This window comes from Copadichromis virginalis, linkage group LG12, assembly GCF_057382275.1.
Source record: "Copadichromis virginalis isolate Kocher_CV1m ecotype Utaka linkage group LG12, C_Virginalis_male_GT1.1, whole genome shotgun sequence".
NCBI classification, from domain to species: domain Eukaryota; kingdom Metazoa; phylum Chordata; class Actinopteri; order Cichliformes; family Cichlidae; genus Copadichromis; species Copadichromis virginalis.
Window position 1 is genome coordinate 7,643,891 of NC_140629.1, and position 24,216 is coordinate 7,668,106.

General features: G+C 41.2%; 3 protein-coding genes across 3 annotated transcripts; 1 reads left to right on the forward strand and 2 right to left on the reverse strand.

The window, feature by feature from the left end:
* Window positions 1-725: 725 nt before the first annotated feature.
* Window positions 726-8,757, forward strand: rad9b (RAD9 checkpoint clamp component B). Its single transcript, XM_085474563.1, has 11 exons — window positions 726-1,028; window positions 1,382-1,452; window positions 2,168-2,305; window positions 2,442-2,556; window positions 2,652-2,751; window positions 2,918-3,024; window positions 3,215-3,321; window positions 4,083-4,147; window positions 4,402-4,524; window positions 6,694-6,883; window positions 7,794-8,757. The coding sequence occupies exons 1-11, from the start codon at window positions 995-997 to the stop codon at window positions 7,914-7,916; spliced, it is 1,173 nt and encodes a 390-aa protein (XP_085330689.1). The 5' UTR covers window positions 726-994; the 3' UTR covers window positions 7,917-8,757.
* pptc7a (protein phosphatase targeting COQ7 a) lies at window positions 8,273-18,982 on the reverse strand. The gene is made up of 6 exons (XM_085474565.1): window positions 18,398-18,982; window positions 16,994-17,173; window positions 12,419-12,617; window positions 10,724-10,847; window positions 10,515-10,644; window positions 8,273-10,402 (listed from the first exon to the last, which is right to left on the reverse strand). The coding sequence occupies exons 1-6, from the start codon at window positions 18,597-18,599 to the stop codon at window positions 10,344-10,346; spliced, it is 894 nt and encodes a 297-aa protein (XP_085330691.1). The 5' UTR covers window positions 18,600-18,982; the 3' UTR covers window positions 8,273-10,343.
* Window positions 18,983-19,487: 505 nt separating this feature from the next.
* On the reverse strand, window positions 19,488-24,011 carry LOC146696438 (serine/threonine-protein phosphatase PP1-gamma catalytic subunit A). Its single transcript, XM_085474564.1, has 7 exons — window positions 23,592-24,011; window positions 23,057-23,188; window positions 22,694-22,924; window positions 22,416-22,520; window positions 21,952-22,175; window positions 20,265-20,399; window positions 19,488-20,151 (listed from the first exon to the last, which is right to left on the reverse strand). The coding sequence occupies exons 1-7, from the start codon at window positions 23,644-23,646 to the stop codon at window positions 20,062-20,064; spliced, it is 972 nt and encodes a 323-aa protein (XP_085330690.1). The 5' UTR covers window positions 23,647-24,011; the 3' UTR covers window positions 19,488-20,061.
* Between the last annotated feature and the right edge of the window lie 205 nt (window positions 24,012-24,216).

Here is a 24,216-nt window from a genome sequence, read left to right on the forward strand (position 1 = left end):
TCATCATTGCAAAGAAAAGAGCATGTTTAAAACTGATCCAGAGAAGAGCAATGCAGCAGCAAATAAGCAACAGAGGCAAAGGAGAAGCAGCGACAGAGCTTATTCTGATGTCACACTTCCAAAAATAGTCAACAGATGATATATATGTATTTATTATGATTTATAAATAGGTTGTTGTAGGAAAAGTCTTACATTCATACACATGCTAATATCCAAAATACATCAATAAATGTAGCATATCTGTTATTAAGGCAGGTGAGACTTGTGTTGTTTGCATGTTCTCTTTGGGGACTTCATCTTCCTCCCACAGTCCAAACATACTAGGTTGGTTAATGTTGTCTGTCTCTGTATTTATTTATTTAAAAATGATTATAGTTTCTAATTATTTTTTTTTAAATTTTTATTTCATTTGAACTTGTTTTTGCTTTTAATTTAATTTCAGTTAGTTTCCATTGTGAGTTTAGATGTTATTGTTTGAAATGTTTAGTTTGTTAAGATTATCTTGGTTTTAGTCTTTAATTATTATTAGGAAAATGTAGGAATATGTAAGAGGTAAGATTTAGGAAAATCATTATAGGTATTACAAAAAACAAACATATTGCTTGAAAACGTGTATTTTGGTCACATGTAAGAGGAAAGATTTGGGAAACTCAATAAAATCTTGATAAATGTCCACCAAAGCCTTGTAAGATAATTTAAAACAAAGAAACTTTTACCAGACTAACAGGATATATTCAGGATATATTCTCTGCATTTTTAATGTTAATTAATGTTAATTCAGTAAGTTTTACCTATAAAAACTAAAACTACATAGTTTGAGTTTTTATAGGTAAAACGACTTAAGTTAACTAGGTATTTTTAGTTCCCTTAACCAGTTTATTTTCCTTTAACCAGTTGATTAGTTTTAGTTAACTATAATAACCTTGGTAATGAGCCTGTGACCGTAGAATCACTGTGATTAGCCGTGACAGGCCCGTGTCTGACATAGCAAACCATGAACTGCGTCCTGGAAGGAAACTCTATAAAAGGTAATATAAAGAACACTCGAAGAAGATGCGAACTGAAATTTGCTGTAAAAATAACATATTTAATTCTATAATAATTCTATTGATGAAAGTTGTTCAAGCTACGAAATTGTTCATTTGGAACGAACAACGGGACTAGCTTATCTGATGTAGCTAAACTGGCTAATAATGAGTTAGCTTTAGGGGGTCATGACCCCTAACATTTTCAAACAGAAAAGTGCACTTTTCTGTCTGAAAATGTTTCGTTTCATGGTATTAAGAGAAAGAAATATTAAGGTTATAGTAAAATAATACAGTATAGTAAATAACAATATTGTGTCAAACTTGAACTGTGGAGGGGCTGTGTTGTGTTTCAGCATTTGGGAAGGCTATTCATGCCCTGTCCCGGGTTGGAGATGAGCTGTGGTTCGATCCAACGGTCAAGGGGGTGAGCAGCAACAGCAGCTAGATGTAAAAATGCTCATTGACGCTTTATTAGGTACACTTTGAGTATTTGCCAAGTTAAAAAAAAATTAATGCTATTAAACTGTTGTAAATGGCTTGCTGTCCTATAATCTGTCAAAAACGATTGAATAATATCAAGTCACCACATGCCAAAGAAGCTCTATTGGATCGAGTTGTGGTTGAACTTTTTCATGTTCTCAGGTAGGCTTTAGCATTTAAACCATGCTTATTTAGTACTCAGGGGCCTAGAAAATATCCCTTACACCATTACACCACCACCATCAACCTGGATTGTTGACAGACGCCAGGAGGGAGCCATGCTTTCATGCTAATTTATGCTGACCCCACCATGTGAATATTGCAGCAGATATCTAGACTCATCAGACCAGCCAACATTTTGTAAACACTACAGATTGTTGTTAGAAAATCACAGTAGACCAGCACATTTGGTATTAACAAGCATGCAACCTTGAAAGTCACTTCAATCCTCCATTCTGATGATTGGTTTGAACTTCAGCATGGCATTGTTGTCATGTGATTTGCTAATTAGATATTTGTGTTAATGAGCAGTTAAACAGGTGCAACTAATAAAGTGACCAGTGTGTGTGTACAAGAGCGTCTGTATCGATAATCTCCAGGTGTTAAGGTATTCACCACCTTACTTCCTCCACAATAATTTCTTTCTCTCCCTCTGAAAGCTGGCCCTGAGATCAGTGAATTCTGCTCATTCTGCATACGCCTGCTTCCTCTTCTCGCCGCTCTTCTTCCAGCAGTACAATCTGGATTCAGTCAGGGAGCAGGACAGTGGACCAATCAAATGCAAGCTAGTCATGAAGGTATATCGGCATTGCTGGTTTTTCATTTGTAGGCAGAAACATCATCTTAACAAGTGACTGTTCAGTAAAATTAGGGCTACACATCATGCCGTTCTTTCAAGACTTTATGATTAAACTGCGTCTCTTTGTTTTAAAGTGTGTGCTGCCACTTTTCCGTTGTTCGACTTCTATTGAGCACAGTGTGAAACGGTGTCAGATATCAGTCAGCACTGGCAGTGACCAAGTGATCGTTCAGTTTTTCTGCAGACACGGTAGGAAACTGCATAAATGACAGTAGGTGTGCATGCAGTTTATATTTTGAACACATGGTGGCACTGTGCTCTAAGTGTCTCTGTTTTTGAGTTAGGCATAACAAAAACCTACAATGTGCGTTTCCTGGAAAGTGAGGCGCTGCAGGCAGTGTTTGCTTCACACCTCTGTCCCAATGTGCTGAAATCTCCTGCCAGGTTAGCATTTCAGCATTAGAGCCTCACTCTTCTTTTCTACAATCAGTACATGCTGGCTGCCTGTTGGTTTTGTGTTTTAGACAATACCAAAAATATATATTGACAGAAAAAAAATGTTAAAAGTAAGCAGCCAGAGCTGCCTGTGTGTGTTTTCCTCTTTCTTCAGGCTTCTAGGCGATATGGTGATGCATTTCCACGCGTCTCAGGAAGAAGTCACTCTGTCGATGTCAGCCCCGAAAGTCAGTCTGAGAAATTACAACGAGGGGAGAAATGGTCAGTTAATGTCAGACTGCCATTTAGCTCAGCCCACGTGTGGCTGACACGTTTCACAAAGTGCTTGAAAGTTGCACAAGCTTTGAGATGAACATAAAACTTCCTAACATACTGCATGTTCAGTTCTTTAAGCACATCAAAGGAAGCACTGTAACGACTGCTGTTTGACTTGGATGTACCTGTGTGACAGATCACATGAAGATGATGCACACTGAGATGTCCTTACACCCAGACGAGTTTGACTACTTTCAAGCCGGAATGGACTCAGACATAACCTTCTGTCTGAAGGAGCTAAGGGTAACGGGGTTATTTTTGGAGGCCTCCTTGCTCCTGTCACATGAGAATATTATGTGTGCGGAGAGCGAGAGTGACACTAGCTCACATGTGGGCAATTCATGTCTAAGAGGTCATATTGCTGTCCTGTACTCGGTGCTCGGTATCATTTCCATGTGAACTTTCCCCTCAGTGCTGTGACTCATTTTTATAGCAAAGATGTCTTGACCCGAGTGAGGCTCCACTACGTAGAAAAAGTAACTGAAGTTGAAGGCTCCTCATCGCATGCTTTATTATAAACTTTAAAACCAAGTAGGAATGAGTGTGGACTTTATGGGCTGCTTAAAGGTTGATCTTCAGCTATTTATAATTTGATTAGCAGAAAAAGCTGAGAGAAGTGTAATGTATAGACTAGTGTGGTCAGTAAAGCAAAATCACTGGGCTTATAGAAAAACGAGACAGTTTTGTTGGATATTTGAAATAACAGTCTGTGTACGTTCAGTTAATGAGACTTGGCCTGCATTAATGCCTACAACTCTTCACACTAATGTCTTGGAAAGTCACTTGGGCTTCCCGCTGTGAGGCTCCTCGTTAGCCCGCCTAGTCGTCTTGTCCCTGTCGGTTTTGGAAAATCGGGTTTGGACGGATTAGAAACTAGGCTTTAAGTTTTAGTCTTAGCCTTAATTTGATGTATATCTCCAGGCTGATAATAGTTAAACATGTCACAATATTAGCCCACACTTTTCAGCAATTAAACTCAGTTGTTGCTTTTTTGTTTTTGCCAGGGGTTACTGTGTTTTGCGGAGTCACATTGCCTTCCGGTGTCGGTTCACTTTGGCACTCCAGGAAAGTACGTTTCCTTGCTACTGTCATGACCTTGAGTGGAATTTATTCACTCAAATTACACAGGCTCTGTGGTGCTGTTCAACAAATTAACACCAGCTAGACTGCAAAATTCTTTAACGTTTATATATCACTAGTCACATCACTAAGTGAGCAGTTGTGGTGTGTTTGCTGCTAAAAAGTAAAAGGTGCTGACAAATAAATAAAAAAAAGAAGACACAGTGAAGGGATTTCTGCCATGGAAACGCACTTTGTTTGCAGGCCTGTGTGCTTCTCTGTGGAGGACATGGTCCTTGAGGCCACTGTGGTGCTGGCTACGCTGGCTGACTTTGAAAGCAGAGGCCCCTCACAGCCTACAGAGACCCCAGCCCCGACTACACACAGGTAACGACCACCCCTGACTTCACTGGCAATACTTTTAATCATCAGTGCCTGGGGGGAAAGAAGGGTAATTACTGCAGCTATTTTTTAAAATTAATTTGAGCAAAATAAAAAACCTGAGAAAAATCACAGAACATAAAAGGAATTCATCTCAATGAAAACACAATAGACCACACAATCTAGTTAGAAAACAAGTCATTGCCAGATAAAAATGCTTAAAAAAAAGATCAAAATCATTCAAAAAACTGTCATAAACAAAAAATCTGCTAAATACTGCAACAGATAAATCATGCAGATTAACTTTCTACATAGTCCAGATATTTTATGACATAGAGAAAGGGCCTGTTTGTTTGTTTGTTTTTTAGTGGAGTTTGATGTCATTTGTCTTACCCAGTCTATAATATCTGATAGCTTGAGCTTCCATTTACATTTTTAAGCTATTAGCCTAAAAGTTTGTTTGTAATTATGCCCCTAGATGGCAATCAATTAGAATCTGCACTCATCGGACACTTTATAGAAAACCGTTTTGCCTTCAGAAATATTCCTTAGCTATTTTAGTCCACACTGACATGACAGCATCACATAGTTGCTGCAGGTGTCTTGGCTGCATGTCCATGATGTGAAACTCCTGTTCCACCACATCCCAAAGATGCTCTGTCTTACTGAAGACTGGTGACTGTGGAGCCCATTTGAATTCAGTGTCTCATTCAGGAAAGCAGTTTGAGATTATGAGAGCTTTGTGAGATGGTACGATACCTGCTAGAAGCATGTCAGAAGATGGAGATGTACACTGTGGTCATAAAGGGATGGACGTGGCCTGCAACTATAGTGTGGCCTATGATGCTCAGTTTGACTAAGATCCCCAATGTTTGCCAAGAAAATATCCCCCACACCTTTACTTTATTTTTCAGTATTCTGTTGTTCAATATTTGTGAGTCAGCATGAATTGGATTGTCAGTTTCCTGTTTTTAGCAGACAGGAGTGCCACTTATTGTGGTCTTCTGCTCATGTAGGTTATTTGAATTACTGTTGACTTTCTATCAGCTTGAAGCAGTGATACATCCATCCATATATCTTGTATACGATTATTATTCTAACGATTTAAATTGGCAGGAGTTACATGGGTTAAGGAATTATGGCGTGTGAGGAGTGTATTTTATCATTATGTTGACCAGCTGGTGTCATTGTCGCAGTCTTTGTGCGTCCAGTTTGTCAGGTCTACAATCCAGTGTGCTGAAGAGCAGAACTACCTGAGCCTCTCTCCTGGCACTCAGTCAAGCTGGTTTGCCCTCATTGGCTGTTTTTAGCCTCTTAAGAGGCATCATGTTGCAGTAGCCAGCCTTGTGTCTGTAACGGAGATAAATAGGGCAAGGTCAGGGCACGCAGAGTTGGGTTAGAAGCCCATCAGTGTGACAGTCTATAATCCCCTCCTCCACGCTATGCTAGCCAGAGTCTCTGTCCTGCTTTGCTAGCCTGCTCTCTCCCCATTGTCCTCTACTTGTGCGTCTAGTTGGATCTTATTACACCATTCCCAGCTGCACTGCTCAACATCTGGGTCATTTGTAGCTCGTTTTGCTTGTGTACACTGCTGGAAGTCTGCAGAGACATCACCAACCCCATGATTCGACCCTCTGCAGTGCTCCTGTCCCTAATGCTCAGAATTGATCTGCATTTTAATACTTTTTTTTCCTGATGAAATTTATCATGCAGGATATTTCTGACTATATGCAATGTATTTGTGTTTTTCATGGTATGATAAGTACAATACTTGCTTGCCTGCAGACTCTGGGGCCTTTAGAAGCCTCTTTACTCCTTCCTGCTGTGCTCCTAATTATGTGTCTGGGTTACGTCTGAGGTTGACGTGTCGTGTGGTTGCATGCACGAGGTTGTTGTTTTGTTCCCTTTTACCGTGCTTAAGGCTGCTTTCACCATCTGCTGATACAATGCTAGGTAGTGTTTTTGTAAAAGCAAATAACAATGTTTTTAATATTTATATGGATTGGAAGCTACTACACAACATCCTCATTTGTAAAACTAGTAGATATGTTTATCAATACTGTCTGAATATATGTGTGTAAAAACACTCTGAATCTGTGTTGAGAAACAAATTTGCACCCATGTACCTGCGTCATCTACAGCTTGCAGACACAAGTGTGTTCTGTCTGTTCCCAGCTGTGCAGATGCAGCTGCTCTGCTTGTGGGTATACATGAGACTCAGAGCAACAACCTCCAAGTTCTTCCTGATGTAACAGAGCTTGTTGAATCCAGCCAAGGCAGCCCTATAACCTACCCACCTGTTCTGATGCAACTCCAATGCCAGGGCGACAGTGCTTGTGCTGGAATGACCCCACCTTCCAGCATGGTAATAAGAGCTCGCTCTTGATTTTTAAATCTTAACTGGGATCTGCAGATGGCCTGTGTGTTCCTTGTGGTTTGGATGCTCTACAGTCTTTCTGAGAAGTATGGTTCAGGGTGTGCTGCAATGGTTTACAATATCAGCTGAGACCTGTCTTATGTTCTTTGTCACCTTTTTAGATTTAAAGACTTTTGCTGGAATCCCAGTTGAACCCCAAACCTTTTATCAAATGTCTTCTGTGCAACTTTCCCTGTTAACACAGGTTTATTGCTTAATAGTGTTTAAATTTAAGACTCTGATGAGCCTTCAGGTCATCCTCCAAGCTGCAGACTGCACTGTGAGGACACCTCCGGTGCAGGCCCGACTCAAGACAGGAAGCGTTGCCAAAATAAAGCATGCTAGTCGAAACTCCACCATCCAAAAAATATTTCAAATGCACAAGAAGATTATGAAGGCAGATGTGCAGCACTAAGTGAACTTAAATTTTTGCCTGTGTGCATGTGAAATAACTGACTGCTCCAATACTGTTCTGCATATCAGTTCTGTAGCATGTCATTATTTTGAGCAGATTAATTGTAATGATTTATCATAGAAATATATTTAGAAAAATCCCCCGCTCGCCCCTGCGGGCGGTCAATCCTTCAAGCTCGGGTCCTCTACCAGACGCCTGGGAGCTTGAGGGTCCTGCGCAGTATCTTAGCTGTTCTACTCAAGATCTTGAGCCAGTCTCCCTGTGGACACTGTTTTTAAGTGACCCTCATGCAGTGTCCTCTGTTGTACTAAGATTTAACATAGAAATTGACAGGTGGTCAGAGCAAATGCACAAGTGCTGTAAATCTAAAATGAGAAAAAAAAAATGGCAGAATGTTCTTGAATGAACTGCATACACTCATGTTTGGCTATTTGTATCCTGTAGATCTGCTCCCTGCTGTTCGAGGCCATGTCCTCAGAACCTGGTGATGATGATGGTGCTCCCAGACTACCTGTCCTGGCATATTTCAGTGATGAGGAAGACTATCCGAGAAGCCCGTCACTCTGAGGGAATAGCAGTCGCTAATTAACAATATTCTTCTGTAAATAGTTATCAAAGTGTTAATCTCTCCAGAATAGTTTTTATTAAATATTGTTTATTGTTAAAATGTTTTTTTTTCCAGTTACTGTTCATTTGAACAATATACCATCCATGTTGTCTGTCAATAAAAATGTGCCATCTCGGGAAGATGCCACACCCATCTGATGGTAACTGGCATGCATTGTGTCTGAGGAATGTGGTAGCACAAACAAAATATACAAAGTGTTCCCAGACTGTAGAGCAGTGAGCCAAATGTCCATGTTCATGTGAACAAAACGCAGCTGCAGTGTTCAATACACATCAGAGCCATGAAATACAGCAGGTTAATAAATATTATAGTCTTTATTTAAACATTGTACACATGTGAAAATGTTTTTGTTTCTCCCACATAGACATGTTCTGGTTTAAACAGAAAGATGAGGCGGATGAGAAGGAGTCATCCAGGGAGGTGTGAAACAGGAAGCAGGGACCATGGAGCTTACAGTGGTAGTGCCAAATGACTGGGAGAAGTGCTTTATCATTTTTGTTAAGGCTGCTTGGATTGTCCTCAGTGCTGTAACACTTACCGGTAGAAAAAAAATAAATCACATTTTGCCAACTAACACTGTTCACCGCCCTGAATCTGTTCTCATTTCAACATGACACCTGACAGGGTGTCACATTAAGGAAACGATCCTTTCGATTAGTGCAGATTGTAAACAGTGATCTAAAGATCCATGGGAAGGATTTTCTAAGTGTGGGATGGCTTTAGTACTATTCCTGATTGAGTGCAGAGAGGAAGCAGATTTCAGGAGAAAGGGGGAGGGGGGATAAAAAACAACAACAACAAAACACTGGGGTTAAAATGATGGTGTAAAGACAGCAGAGCATGATGGGAAAGCTCGTTTTTCCAACTCTTATGGCTACTTAACAGTTTAATGCTTTGTGCTCAGTGCTGGCACATTTTTAGGGGGAAGGTTGAAGACTTATTTGCCAGTATCAATGACACATGATACAAGGCACATTGTAATATTACACAAAAATGTGGATTTTACCGTGAAACCTTCCTGTAGTGACGCAAAGAAACATACTGACCATTTTTCACATGAAACCTGCAGTGACATGACTTAAGAATGCGCCACTGAAGCTCTACAAGCAGGGGGAGAGGAGGGAGGGAGAGAGACAGGAAAAGCAAATGGTGACTGTGAACAAGAGTTTCTGTAAGCTACTTGACGCGGCGAACAATCCCCACGGAACAAAGAGGTTACAAAAATACATTTGGTCACCTGACCAATTTCCGCTGCGTTGAACTTTTTCAGATATGCTCCTTAAGCTTTGTGCGTTTAAGGCTGCGAGACCAATTCAGACCAGCGGATATGGAGAAGTCTCTAGCCTACACATCCATTTCATTGACACCGATTGCACATTACTCAATAGACACACACTGAGGAGCTCATGTGCATTCATCACCCATTCATACACACATCACACATAATCACAATCAAGACTTCAGCAGCAGCTGTGAGATTAAAGGGAGGACATCAGTTTGACACTATCATTTATACTATACATATATTTATCTTGAGAGGCTTTTGAGCTACAAAATACTCTTAAGTTACAAAATATGTGCAATACTTGAACTGGTATGGAAAAGGCAGCTGCCACTCTTTATGAAATCTTGTTGGATTATCCTGCCACAAGAAACAAACCATCTGTGTAAACCCATGTCACATCACACTTGTTTTGTTTCTGTTTTTGCAAACATTTAATGTAACATCCCAGAACAGCATACCATTCATATCAAACATATGCTCCCTGCCCTTTCGTACAAGTTTCCAGTCCCTTTCATAAAGGCTTCCTAAGTACCACTGTATTATTAAGTGCTTGCACAAGACGGACCCATTTATTGAGCCTTAATGCTGCCATTTCTCATGCGCTTCCCTTCTTGAGGACTGTTTAGTTCTGTTCGGCAGGCCAGTACGTGGCCACATTCACATGCTAACACACACTCTTGGGCTATGTCAGCATCAGTCTTCTCTGAATTGCAGCTTCTTTCCTGCGGCAACTATCAGAAGAGGCTGACTTATCCTCATCAGCATGCCCAATGATCCCAGCCAATGGGATTATCTGGTGAGCATTGGAACACTGCAGCCCGGCCAACAGGGTGTCTGGCCTTTAGTTGGATTTATCTGGCCACTGTCTGATGTAGAAAACGACAGAGAAAAGGGCATGTTGAAGGATTTCTTTTGTTTGTTTTTAAATGTGTGGGGTTGGCCAAGTGGGGGAGACGGTGGGTGGATGAGGCAGAGTAGATCCTTTAGGTGTGGGGGAAGCAGACATTAGCTGTACATCCTGGCCAGCAGGAATCAAAGCAGTCCATCACCTGCAGCGGCAGATGGATACTCCGTGCAGACTCTAGTCAGTGTACTCAGCGACTATGGAGAGCAGTACTGTGATGTCATCTGGTTTTCCTCCTGCATGGACAGGAAACAGCAGCCAGTTAGGTTTGTTGCTTGAAAAACATGTTTGTAACCGTTCAAATTACAAAAAAAATACTCATCTTTTTTGTAATACTTGGACACTTACCTCTTACATTCAGTCCATTGTCACAGGCAAACTGTGCGAAAGGTGACATGTAGTTGGGGTCATAGGCCAACACATGGGCCTGCTCTGCGATGCTGCGGGCCGTCTGCTGAATGCTCTCATAGTTTGTGTTCTGACGAACCAAACAAAGCAGGCATTAGGCGTTTATCGTGCCCTTTTCTGATTCTACGGCAGACATGTTTGTCACTCACTTTGAGTTTCTTCAGCTCTTGCAGTATCATGTAGTCTGGCATGTTGTCAAAGAGCCCATCAGTGGCAGTGAGGATGATGTCGCCCAGTTGTACGTCAAAGGAGGTGCTGTCTGCAGCGTCAGGGCTGAGGGACAGACACAGGTGAGTTTCAGGTAAGAGACAGGTGCAGTAATTTTTGTCATTAAACATACCGACTGAGCTTAGCAACAGAAACTTGGTTGCTAATGGATAATGAAAAGTTCAGGTAATCATCACATGAGGTTTTTTTTGTTTTGTTTGTTTTCTTGGAAAGGACAGTTGGGTCCAAGAAAAGGTGCTGCCATTATGAAGGTGCTTCAAATACACAGAGGCAGGAACCAAGTTAGTTTGCCAGTGTCGGGTTCAGTTCCTGGAAGATGTCCTTACCCCCTAAATCCAGTCAAGAATGTGATTCATTACAAACTGTCTGGACTGCATCACGACACAGTGAGCCAAAGCTCCCAGGAACAGCCTGTCCTGTGCTCTAATTTTTTAATGTATTTTTTTATGAAGCCAAAACTACAGTCACATGGGGGGAAAAAAAGCTGCTGTAGCGGCTGTTCTTGCAGCTAGTTAGCACTATGATGGCACAGCCACACTTACCAGAGCTGTTCCTCATTCTTTGTTATCTGTGCACACTGGGTGATTCATCATTAACATATTCATAAGCCAAAGACATTTGTGACACTTGATAATTACACAGCCAGTATAGTTATGAAGATAATCATTGGGCAAGAAGGCAAAAATCTGTGGGCTTATAGCTATGAAGCAATGCATCGAGAACATGATGTTTCCCTTGTATATTATTACTAATACAAAGACAGGCAATGAAAATGAATGTACAAACGGACTTGTGGCAAATAAAGAGCTGTGTGGCATTATCATAGAGAGTGCAAAGTGCTTAGCTGTATGTTTAAACATCTTTATCCAAACTTTTTAGTGCACTCTCAGGAATGCTGTAACTAGTTGTTAGCTTTGACCCTTGCACTCTTTTCTGTTAGTTGCTACATTAGTGACTGAAAGCTTAATCTGCTGATGCACTAGGACTAAATCCTTCAACCAAATGAAATGCTCGAATGTAAAAGGATTTCTCAAATCTATGGGCTGTCTGAAACAGAAGCAAGGTCAGCATTTAAGAAAAGTAAATACATATCTATAGTAACAAGTAAGTGCACTTGCAATCTTTTGTTTTTATTTATTTTTTTAAGAGTAAATTGCTTAATTTAAGAGGAGTCTGCTGGTGCAGGATTGGCTGTGGACTTGTGGATTTGCCCCATCAGCCCACACAGACTTTGACCTGAGGTAAGAGGGAAAGCTTGGCACACATCCAGGGCCTGTCCTGCATTCTAACATCTACTGTGCTGCTGCTTGGCACGCCACAGCAACGAGACACAGCAGCACGTGGCCTCAGACACAGTGGTACACTGCAGCTCGCTGCAGCGCAGTTGCTATAGACGCTCAGCCTTGCAGCAGGCCAGGTGCGCAGGCGCTACTGAATGTTGTTTCAGCAAGCAGTCTGCCTTGTTATAAGTACAGTATCATGTATCACATCTGCTGTAAAGAACACGTGAATGAGCAATGAAGTGTGCTGATGACACCCGTCCGTGTCACCGGCAGACTCGCTCAAATGAGTGTGGGAGAGCAGATGCACCAGGTGTTGCTCGTTAAGTGTTTCACCTGTCACTGAGGACGGCCCCCTCAGCCCCTGGGGGAGCAATGGACAGCTGGAAGGGGGTGTTGAAGTAGTGCTGCTGCTCATCTGAGCGGTGAACCACCTCCCCTCCCCGGACCACCAGGAAGCCAGAGTCTCCCAGGTTGGCCGTGTGCAGCCGATGACTCTGCCGGTCCAAAATCACAATGCAGGCCGTGCTGCTTCCTAAAAATAAAAATAAAACAAAAAACCCACACGTCACTTTTTATTTTCAATGCAAAAAAAAGAAAATGTTTAAGATTAAATAAACAAATAAAAATGGGTAAATGCAACACTATAGCACATTAACCATCTCTGCACCCAAATACGTGTTCAGCTCCCAAAAGAAGAAAGATGCACAGATGCAACATTTAAAGCTGGAAACAGCCAAAAATCTTTCAGCTTCCAACAACAGCGGAGCTGTCCTCACTGGTGCTGCAGACAAGACAGGACAACTAACTTATGAGTCTGTACTCAGAAGTAGAGATGGACCGATCCGATATTACGTATCGGTATCGGTCCGATACTGACCTAAATTACTGGATCGGATATCGGAGAAAAATTAAAAATGTAATCCGATCCATTAAATATCACGAAAGCACCTCACAAAACTTGCAACACGCCGTAACTCGCCTCAGAACGTTAGCACGTCAGAGCAGTATGCATCACGTGATAGAGAGGCTGTGGCATGCGGGACCTGTCGGTGGTCTGGATAGCATGTGGAGCTTCGCTAGCTACCTGGCATTTCATCTCCGACAAAGTTATCCCCGAGAGAAGTAAAGCAAGTGTGTAAGTCCATCTCTGAATGTTTGTAAAGCATTCCTGCGTTAAGCTTAACAAGCGATATATGGAGCGACTGCCTCTTCTTGCTGCTACTTCAATCATGAAACTGATCAATGATCAGCTGATCGGCTTTTCTGTCGCGAGTCCGTGTCTCTTGTTTGCTTTTGGCCCACTTTGCACCAGAAAGAGGAAACCAGCAGCTGAACAACAGCAGCACATTTAAGCTTGATCAGCTGTTGTTAGAATTTATTTAATATTACTTTCTACTCGAGGATCTTTTTCTACGTAGCTGACGCTGGTAGCTGTGCAGGGGCGGATCTAGCAAAGTTTAGCCAGGGGGGCCGATAGGGCATTAACAGGGAAAAGGGGGCACAAAGACATACTTTTCTTTCTTATTCTCATTTAAAATGTCTTGTTTTTAATAATTAATTATCTGACACCCAAAGTTTTAATTTGATGTAAAATGAATAGAAGTCAATTACTGTATATAGTAACTATTAAGTCTAATATACCCTAGTAAGCTATAGTACTTTTTCCTTTGGGAAGGTACCATCTGTGCAGTCTGCAATTTTGTTGAAGAAAGATGTTGAATCTATTTAATATTTCTTGAAAAATAATTGATTTCTGTGCATTTTTTTTCACACTGCATCAAATTAAGGTTGATTACGTCGATTAAGCATCATGAGGTGGAGCGTGAGGGGTGGTTCCCTATTTTTTATTTATTTATTTTTGTTGTTGCTGGGAGTTGGAACCCTATTAGTTAGGTTGCTTAATATTTATGCTAAGTACTCTTTAAAATACCAGAATAGGGAGGATGGTGTAGGTTTAAGTTTATTAGATTGATCAGTATTGCTGAACTATGAAATATTCTCTTTTGCATACAGGTATAACAGAATAGCTTTAGTGTAGTTGTTGTTTTAAACTTGAGTATGAACTTATACAAAATGCAGCAAGATATTTAAAAAACAGTTTTGTTGATTAAAAAACACTATATCGGATTCATATCGGTATCGGCAGATATCCAAATTTATGATATCGGTATCGGTATCGGACATAAAAAAGTGGTATCGTGCCATCTCTACTCAGAAGTTAGCAGGAAGCCAGTTAGTCGTCATGTAAAGATGCCTGACTTATTTTTATAAAAACACAAATGTATAGCACGACTTTACTCGTAAACACAGAACCACAATACCAGCAAGATGTATGGAGGTAGAAGGAAGACTAAATAGATTTTAGGACTAGGAAAACAATGATCACAGCACTCAGCATTCTGAAAATACACATCAACATCAGCCGCTGCAGAGGCTATATGTGGAAACGGGGTCAACAGATCTTCGCTTCATCAAGCGGCTAACTGATAAAAAAAACATTCTCAAGGCACATTTTAAAAAACAGGAGACAACACACCCGGTTAAGCTGAAAACAGTGTGAAAGGTCACACAGATTTAGATCAAGCGGCACAGTGCTTCGGTGTCTGCATGTCTGTTAGTTTACCAGACGTAAGGTTTGTTCGTGTGTCCATCTGATTTCTGATTAGAATAAACTGACCGAACATTTGCATTTGCATCGTTTTGCCCTTTTCAGAGGAGGCCGAGTTGTAGGACAAGTACTGTGGTTGCTAATAACAATAACAATTAACAACGGCTGAGTTCTTTTCCAGTATGGCGTGAAAGTGTGACAATAAGCCAGCATGCACAGCACTGGCCCACTGGAACTGAAAAAGGTTTGCGCTGGAAACCATTTATTGATTATTTTTAATACCTGTGCTTCTACTATTGTCACATGTAAATAAATCATCTATAACAGCAGGAAGGACAGTCATTAGGGAGTACAGACTTTAATACATACATTTCTTTAAAAAACAAAAAAGCAACACTTTCTCTTACTTTCCTTTTAGTTTTACACAACTTCCAAGTGAAACTGGGAGAAAGACAAATGAGGTCAACTTAAAAGCACAAACTTAAACAATGAGAAAAGATTTTTTTTAAATTTGTCCTTCTGTGATGAAAGGAGGAAACACGAGCTAGTGGAAGAGGCGGACAGCGTGTGATCACACCCTGCTGGTGAGTCATCTGGCCCACCAAAATATGCTCTTTGGGGGGATCAACCTTCAAAACCCCCTCACGCACTCTGACTCACTCCCTTTCGTGTCTCCAGCAGTACAAATTACTCACGCTACCGGCCTCAAGAACATTCCTTCTGCCATAAAAAAGCAACACAATACAGCGTTGTTTCCCCTGGTGCACATGTGATAACGGAATGGAAAAGTACTGACACGCGCCGAGACAGATCTGTTCCAAACACATTTGTTCACTGATGTTACGTGTTTGTACACGTTCTGTCGTCGGGAAGCGGCGCAGAGCAGGAAAGGGACCGGTGGAAGTGAAGTGCATGGAGCAGGTTGGGCCTAGTGACGTCCCCTGGACTTTCGAATGTGAGCTGGCTGTTCTATTACTCATGATGCAAAAATCTCTAGCCAGCTACCATTAAACAAAACAGATGTAAACACAGCCCAGCCCAAGAAAGCTGAACTCCATGGAAAGCCTCCTGTTTATTGCCTCTACACAGCAATGCTTTAAATCTACTGCCCTACACAGTGCAAGTATGTACCAGAGATGGAGCATAAAGATTTGTCCACAGCAGCTGTCTGCAAAGACTTGTTGTTGTTTCTTGACAATTTTCAGTAAACCCACAACGCTGTGTTCAAAATTTGTACAAATTTTAATGATTGAAAACAAAAAAAGCTTTGGTGGCCTTTATCGTCAAATGGGCACCTTAAGTTGTAGACGCGACTCAGATTTGAAGTCAGCAGATGTTCAGTGTTTTGACCTCTTCGACTACCAGCTCTCAAGGTAAATATCTCTCGTCTATGTGGCACCCTCACTTTGGTTGACCCATTTCCAGAAATGGCCTCAAGATATGAAATGATCTGATGAAGTTAATGAATTATGGACTATTTCCTATTAAGCCATGGCCTTTGAGGCTTTTAATAATGGCCACCATTATTTCAGAGCAATCTTTTCCTCTAACAGCAGAATTAGGTTTGGACCTCAATCCCAGACTGTTATAAACCAAATCGGATTTTTATAGTCAATTTTCAAAAAGTACATGTCACTTGATTCAATTTCACACTTTTAAAATTTGCTTTAGAAAAATAAAAATAAAATCCTGCCAACCAGGCCTTTAAGATCCAAGAGATATTTTTTTGTAAAGCACAAGAATTTGTGGATGTTTTTCATCACCCAGAGAACATTTTGTACCAGTTTGTATTATGTCACTTGTTGTCTGTTTCTTCTGTGAAGTAATGACGTCTATTGCAAACCAAATCAATATGTACAATTGCACCACCCTAATACTTAAGATGCGAGTCTTTCAAAGACTCGATGTGGGAGCAGTGGTCTTTTTCACCATTTTGAACTGTTAATCATAGATCACCAGTTGGTCCTGCTGAAGGTTATTTTTAGAGAGCGTCTGCACATTGTTTCTAGCTGCAGTTCAGTGTCAGATTTCAAGGCAATCAGACTTAAAGTGCAGGAGATGTGGCTTTTCTTATATTGAATTTGTTGTGCTGTAATCACCTTGATACCATCTAGCCGCCTGGGATCACATTACTTGGAAAGCATTTGCCCATCATTTCCATCGACTGTGCCAAATTTTATGGTTGTAGCCCATTTAAGCTCATGATTTGACAGATAATAAAAATATATATAAATAAACTGTTACAAGCTGAATATGGTTCTACGCTTTTGGGAAAAACTGTTTACAGTGGCTGCACTCACCCAGTAGTGGCACTTTGTTCTGCAGTAGCTCATAGTAGCTGGTTGTGAGGACTCCCACCGGGTTGCTGGGTACAAAGCGTCCTTCCTTCACTAACCTCTCACATGTCTTCATCAGTGTACCCGAAAACTGTGACGGGTCCACGCCATAGTCTCTCCAACCACCTACACCATCCGCCACACCTAAAAGGAGTTGATTTCATTATGGGAAATAATGATTAATCCCTTATTACATTAAAAAAAAAAATCTTTCCTCATAACCATTAATTGTGTAATATGTACAATGTTTAAAAACAAAACTGAAAGAAATCTGCAAACTGGAACTCCATGTTTCAGTTAAGAACATTGAGGATTAAACTAGCACCAGATATGATTTTTAACATTCCACAAGTAAGCCTGGAGGACAATGCCTTGCAGCTGCATGACGAACAACAACAATCACTCCCAGCAAGATGGAAAAAGACGCAAAAATGACAAAATGTACAAAGCTTTCAAATGTCCCATTACTCAATTCAAGCATTTCTCATACTGATTGGTAGAGTCTCTGCTCATCTAACGACTTCAGAAAGTTGCTTCAAGTAGCTCCACATTACCGTCCCGCTTTATGTTTGTTGTAATTTAACCCACCTTAAAATCTGTCCCCTCAGTTAAATGCATTAAATCCATAAGGGAAACCTTCATTAACCTTTTTACAGAAACATGGCCTGCTTATTTGAGTTTCACTAAGAGCTTTTGTCCCCAAAGGAGAACTTAGCTAGGTGCAAGGTTTTCCTAGGAAGGAAACTCTAGTCTTGTTACTCCCAGGGCGCAGACATCTGCTCCACTGACCATACATGGAGGAGTCTCACCACCCTGTGCCACAGCTAAGAAACAGGCCTCCTCAAGTCAGACACACAGTCCAACTGATGTGCCGAAAAACAACAACTTTGCGAAAATATCACAGTAATCAATAGCAATCATTTAGAAATACCCAGACAGTCGTTAGATATGCATAAAAGCTGCTAAGGTCTTCAATAATAGGTTTACACGGGATCAAGGCTTCCGTGCTTAAGAGTCTTTTTCATCAGCAGGTTTTAAAGTATCGGTTTTGGCTGCTTAAGATATTCTTTATGTCATGAATGAATGCTGCACGCAATATGAACCCACTAAAAGTTCAAGCGTACAAAGAAGATGCAACAAGCACAAAAGTCTGAAAAATACACGCACAAATTTAACACTCAGAAGGCATTGACATTGAGCCTTCTGATCAGTTTCATTCTGAAAAAACCCCCCCAAAAAAACAACAACACGTGCAACCCAAGGAGGGGCTGACCCCTGACCTGTCAGTCACGTCTTACTCAGTGTACACGGAGCAATGTCTTATTGTTTGGTTAAGGTTTCATCAGCAAACAGACATGGGATACTCACCCAAAACATCGGCAGATCTGTGTCGGGCAATGAAACACGCGTCGTCCCCATAGCACATCCCTTTCTTCAGGATCCCTCTGCGGAAATCCTTTCCAAAACCGCAGCTCGCTGTCACCAGACTGTAGTCACGGCTGTCTGTCTGAGAAAGTCCGCCGATGACAGCTCTGGCAACCAGTCTACCGTACGACAGCACGGACAACATCACCTACGACACCAGCTCCCACCAAAAAAACCGGCCAAGCTAGCAGTCCTGCTAGCTCAGCGTCGACGCGAGCACACTATTATATTGACTTGCTAGTTTGCTAACGAGGCTGGAGATGTGCGGCTGAGCTACCCAGACAGACAACAGCCGCCACGCACGCCCAGACAATGCCTCCCGCTGATATGACCACAGCCTCCGAGTGCTTTATTCTTCCGCTGTGATAACTAGGAGAAAGTTAAGGAAAAACGTCGCCCGTTCTCCTCCAGAAACCCTGTAAGCGTTGATTCTCGGCGGCCATGGCGCCACTTCTGCCTCGGAGACGCTACATAACACAAAATGTGGACCTACAGCCCTGCGGTCTCAACACACTCTGCTCCACGAACCCGGTCTTGTGACTGCTCTGACGTCAGACATCGTTACGCAACGTACACTTCCTGATATGGAAATGTTATATTCAGTCAGCTTTTACTGTATAAAAAGGCCATAAAACTCCAGTAGTAGGCAGGTTTTACGCGTAGATACACATTTTAAGGACAAAAATACATTTACATGGCCTTTTTCTGAACAATTATAACACATGGAAATAGCTAAGAATATATTACATTAAAATAAATAAATAAGAACGCAAATAAAGACATTAAGACTTTTTATTCATGAATTTGCTACCCTGTACATATACAAGACTGCTCACATCTGGGATTATTTACCATTTCCCTAGATGCAACGTAGTTTGCAGTATGTTCTATCTCCCCCTTGTGGGTATCCCTGGATGGAAACTACCCTTAATTATAAGATGTTCTTGAGCAAGATGGTTAAGTATTTTCGTTTACAACTGTTGTTTTTTAAAAAGCTGTAATTTCTTTGGAATAAATACACTCAGACAGAAAATTTCCCCCTAAAATACACTCAAATGTTTATTAGAAAGATTTAGACATTACAAGAGTGCATCTTTGTTTAATTTAGCACGACTTGTTTAAAAATGTGATGCAGTGTACAGTCAGCGTTCTAAGACACTGACGGTTAAATGAACACAATATAAAGTTTACAGAAGTAAACAGGTGTTTGTGACTTTCTCCATAGTTGTATAGCCATTAATAACATTAATTATTGACAGTGGGGGGGGGGAAAAAACAATGATAAAGGAATATGACATGAACGAAACTGGAAAAAAATTGTGCACAGCTTCAAACAAGGCATTCCTGTGCATAAGTAGCCATATTGTTACATTTTTCCTGATTGAACAGTCATATGTGGCAAAGACTAGCTGCAAAATGGGAGTGCAAAACACCTGAGGTTTTCATGGTGACATATCAATTTACCCCTGTGGACAAAACAACAAAAATATTTTGCTTTCATCGAAAAGGAGTGAATATCTTTTCAGTATTGGCAGCATGAAGGATAATCAATCCCTCAAATGCAGAAGAACAGAGCAGAACAAAGAAGTCAGAGTCTGGCCACCCCTTCATTTCTTGGCTTGCTTGGTGACCATGCTGCGGGGGGGAGTCACAGGACGGCTGCCGTTGGGCTTCTTCTTCTCAGCTGGTTTCAAAATCTATACCAGGTTGAAAACATTTAATGAATAGCTGTACACCGTCTGTACAAATAGCTTAGATTAGATCACTGCCACGAAAACGCAATGCTTAAAATAAACAAAAGGTACTGTACCTGAAAAGAGCACATGAGAGTCTCATCCACGCTCATCATGGCACCAGCGTTGTCAAACTCCCCACAATAGTTAGGCGCTGAAAACAAAGTGACGAGCTGCCTCTTTGCGAAAAATTCATAGCCATCCTCGACAACCTGCCAGTGAGAAAATACAAATTGGAATGACATGTTTACACATTTTCAAAATACATAAACTAGGAGTAGCCTCAACTAAATCATGCAAGTAGACATGAAGGTGGTCAGATCTAAAGCGCAGTCTAGCAGTCTAACCTAATGGGTTATGGTTCACAGGATCTTTAACTCAATATAAAAACTCAAAACATATTGTCAGGTTTGTAAGTGGAGTCTGAGTGGAGTTTAAAATCAAAACCAGCAGGGTGTAAGTGAAATGAAGACTTGAAGCTTTAACTCAAGCACTCCAACAAATAACAAAAAAGATTCCATTTATTGTTAAAGGCATCTATTATTAGGCCTTACTGGCCTACCACTCCAAAATAACCTTTATGTATCTAATTGGTTTGAGAGGAAACTAGATTTCTGCACCTCCTTAATAGTGGCACTTCTACAAATGCACATGCATGTTCCCTTAGATGGTTTTAAGCCCAGAAATTCTGCAGGAAAAGTTGTTATTCAACACTTTGGCAACACCTGCAGACACTGGAAGGCAACCCATCAAAGACAAACCGATCAAAAACTCTGGCAATAAAACATGTACCTGCAGAACCGGAGTTACCAGCAGTAAATACTTTATTCTGAGCTTGCCGTTACTCTCTTGACAATGTAGGCTGCTCACTTGTGGTAGATAACAATGCAATCAGTCGATGACTAGCCATACTGAATGTTGATAACAGCTTTTGGCCAAAGGCTAACGGTGCAGACTGATTCAATTTTATGTTTGTGGAGCAAATGAAGGGTGTGCTGCATCTGTCTGCGCTTGTCTGGTAGGAGAGGCTTATGACAAAGCACAGAGAGCTGCACAAAGTACCGCGAAACACCAGCCTATCAGTTTTGCAGCACACAGATAAATCTGATTAGACACTATACACTTCACAATTCATCTTGATACGTCTATCAGCAGCTACATCATCAAGTACATTAGTGGCAAAGGTTTACTGGTCACTATTAAAGTCTAGCCTGGCCTCTGGTCAGGAGTTTCAAGTAAAACTTGTGTATTTACGTTCACAATCACTTGTCTTAATTGCAGACTCAACATGCCTCAACAGTGTTTTTCCTTATTAGTTGTCATACTGACCAAACTATTTTTACATTAATAAGCTACACATTATATTCTACTACTACAAGCTACTGTCTATTCTGACAAACATCTTTTCCACAAAATTACACAAGACTGCATTGAAAGCTGAGCTCTCTTGTCTTTGCACTGGCATTAAGTGGCAGCATTAAAGTAATTTGTGACTATTCTAACATCAATTTCTCTCCATATTCTTTAAGTCTCTAGATATTTTTTTAAAAGTAAAGCTTTAGTTGAACACGTAACAACCTCTGGAAATGCGCAAATAATTTTACTTTGATGCAAACGCAAGCCAAAACGGTCAAAACCCACTGTCCACTACACACACCATGTGTGCTAGTATATCATGTCCTGTACCAAGTGTATCTTGCCTCTGGCCAGTACACGGCCACCTCCCACAGTGACGTTTCTATTTGTGATGACGGAGGTGATTACCTGATGGGCACGACAGATCAGGTCCAGGTCATGCTTGTGCAGGAACTTGGCTACCACCTCTGAGCCAAAGGTAAATGACACACCCCTGTCGTTCTCCCCCCAGCCCAACACATCCTTGTCTGGATCAGACCAAAGTAAATCGCACAGCAGACCCTGGTCAGGCACGTCAGTGGGACGCATGATGCGTCTGATCTGCTCCATGGACTGAAGGTCAGGGGACAGTCCTAAATGGAACAGTAAAGTAAAAGTACAAATAAACACACTGATACTGAGGTCAGCACCGATTGGAACTGGGTGAGCTCCATGTCAGGTAACAAACTGCAAAAACAGCGTTTCTCAAGGACAAATAATAAACGCTGATATCAAATGTACACTACTTCTAACATCATGCATACAACCAAAACACTTTAGAGTTGATAGTAGGGTTTTGTGCCAAAACATTAATTCTGCGCATTATAACCCACCGCCATGGCAGCAAAAGATCTTCTCATCAACAATGGCGGCAATTGGGAGGCAGTTAAAACAATCTGTGAAGGTCTTCCAGAGTTTGATGTTGTACCTTCTTTTACCTAACACAGTAAGACAAGAAATTATACTTCATTTTTTTCCATTATCTCATACCAACAACTTCCTCCAAACAGTTTAACCAGCAAAAGATAACGCAACAGAGAGTCTGACAGGTACCCTTAATGGACACAAGAGGCCCCAGGTTGGACATTTCTAGTCATTCAACAATACTCACACTCATCATAAAAACCATATATTCTGTTGATTGAAGCACACTCATGGTTTCCCCTCAGCAGGAAGAAGTTTTCTGGGTATTTGATTTTGTAGGCCAGTAGAAGACAGATGGTCTCCAGTGACTGCTTCCCCCTGTCCACGTAGTCCCCCAGAAACAGGTAGTTGCTCTCAGGAGGGAAGCCCCCATACTCAAACAGCCTTAGCAGGTCATAGTATTGCCCATGGATGTCACCTGCAGGGCAAATACCAAGCTGAATTATACACATTGCTATTGAGTCATACACCACTTATCATACGTCAGTACATACTATCAGTCAATTGCTGAGTCAATCTTTCTGGTAAGTAAGTGCATAGCTTTTCTTACCACAAATCTTGAGGGGGGCCTCCAGCTCCAGGAGAATGGGTTGACTGAGGAAGATCTCCCTGGACTTGAGGCATAATCCACGAATCTCGTTCTCCTGCAGCTGAACATTCTTGCCAGGTTTTGCTCCTCTGACTGGAATAAGAAGACAAAAATCAGTAAGAATAACACCTAAACACTATTCCAGATAACCCGGGCATGGCATCTCTGCCCGGACGCCAATTGGGACAAACGGTGAGTGTAGAAGCCATATGCCGTGACGGAATTCGCGGTGTTTGTGTATGAGAACACAGTGTACGTGACATGTCGTTTCACACCCTTCAGACACACCAATATTCTGAGTCAAGAGACACATTACATAAAGGTGGTAGCCGACATTAATTAAAATATTACGTTATCTTGCAAATATTTCTGATTATTGTTACTAGTTATTGCAGCAAGATGAACACGAGCTAAAGCTAGCTATCGACTATTAGCATTTACCATAACATTTAAATAATAAAACAAGTGTTTCGTGGAAATTTTTGTATTTACTTACCTTCTAAAAGCCGCTGGATGATACTATCTATGTTGAGCTTGTCAACATCAGCCATTGCAAGCGTCGGTGTTACGAAAAAATCGCTCCAGTCAAATCTAGGTCTTCGCGTTGACACACTTGTGAAAGCTAGCCCGCTAGCTATCCTAGCATTAGCTTGCTTATGTTAGCTTCGTCTATTTTCCGGCTGAGGGTAGAAGATGTTGCCGCGACCCTGATACCGTTTAGCCACTAGCCGACACTTTTGACAGCCTAATACGCTACTTAAAGATCGCGATTTTAAAAATGCCAACATCAATTGTTTCGTTTTGTTAAAAAAAAAAGGGACGGGGACTATAAAAATAAGCGTCAACCAACACAAACGGTTGCTAGCGACGGTGTCCCGTTTCTGTTTTTCCTTTGCCGCACCTTGTACTGCTAAGCCAGCGGCTTGTGCTGGTAGCTGCTACACTACTGCCCCCTACTGTGCTGGATGGGGACAGCTTCAGACCTTCTGAAGCCCTTTAATGTTTTTTCTTTGGATATTTGTTGATTTTTCACTCATTTTCAGTCCAGTCCTTGTACCTGACAATTTTCAGAGGGATATTTTTTTTAATTTACGTGCTTTGTAAGCTACTTAACCCACAAA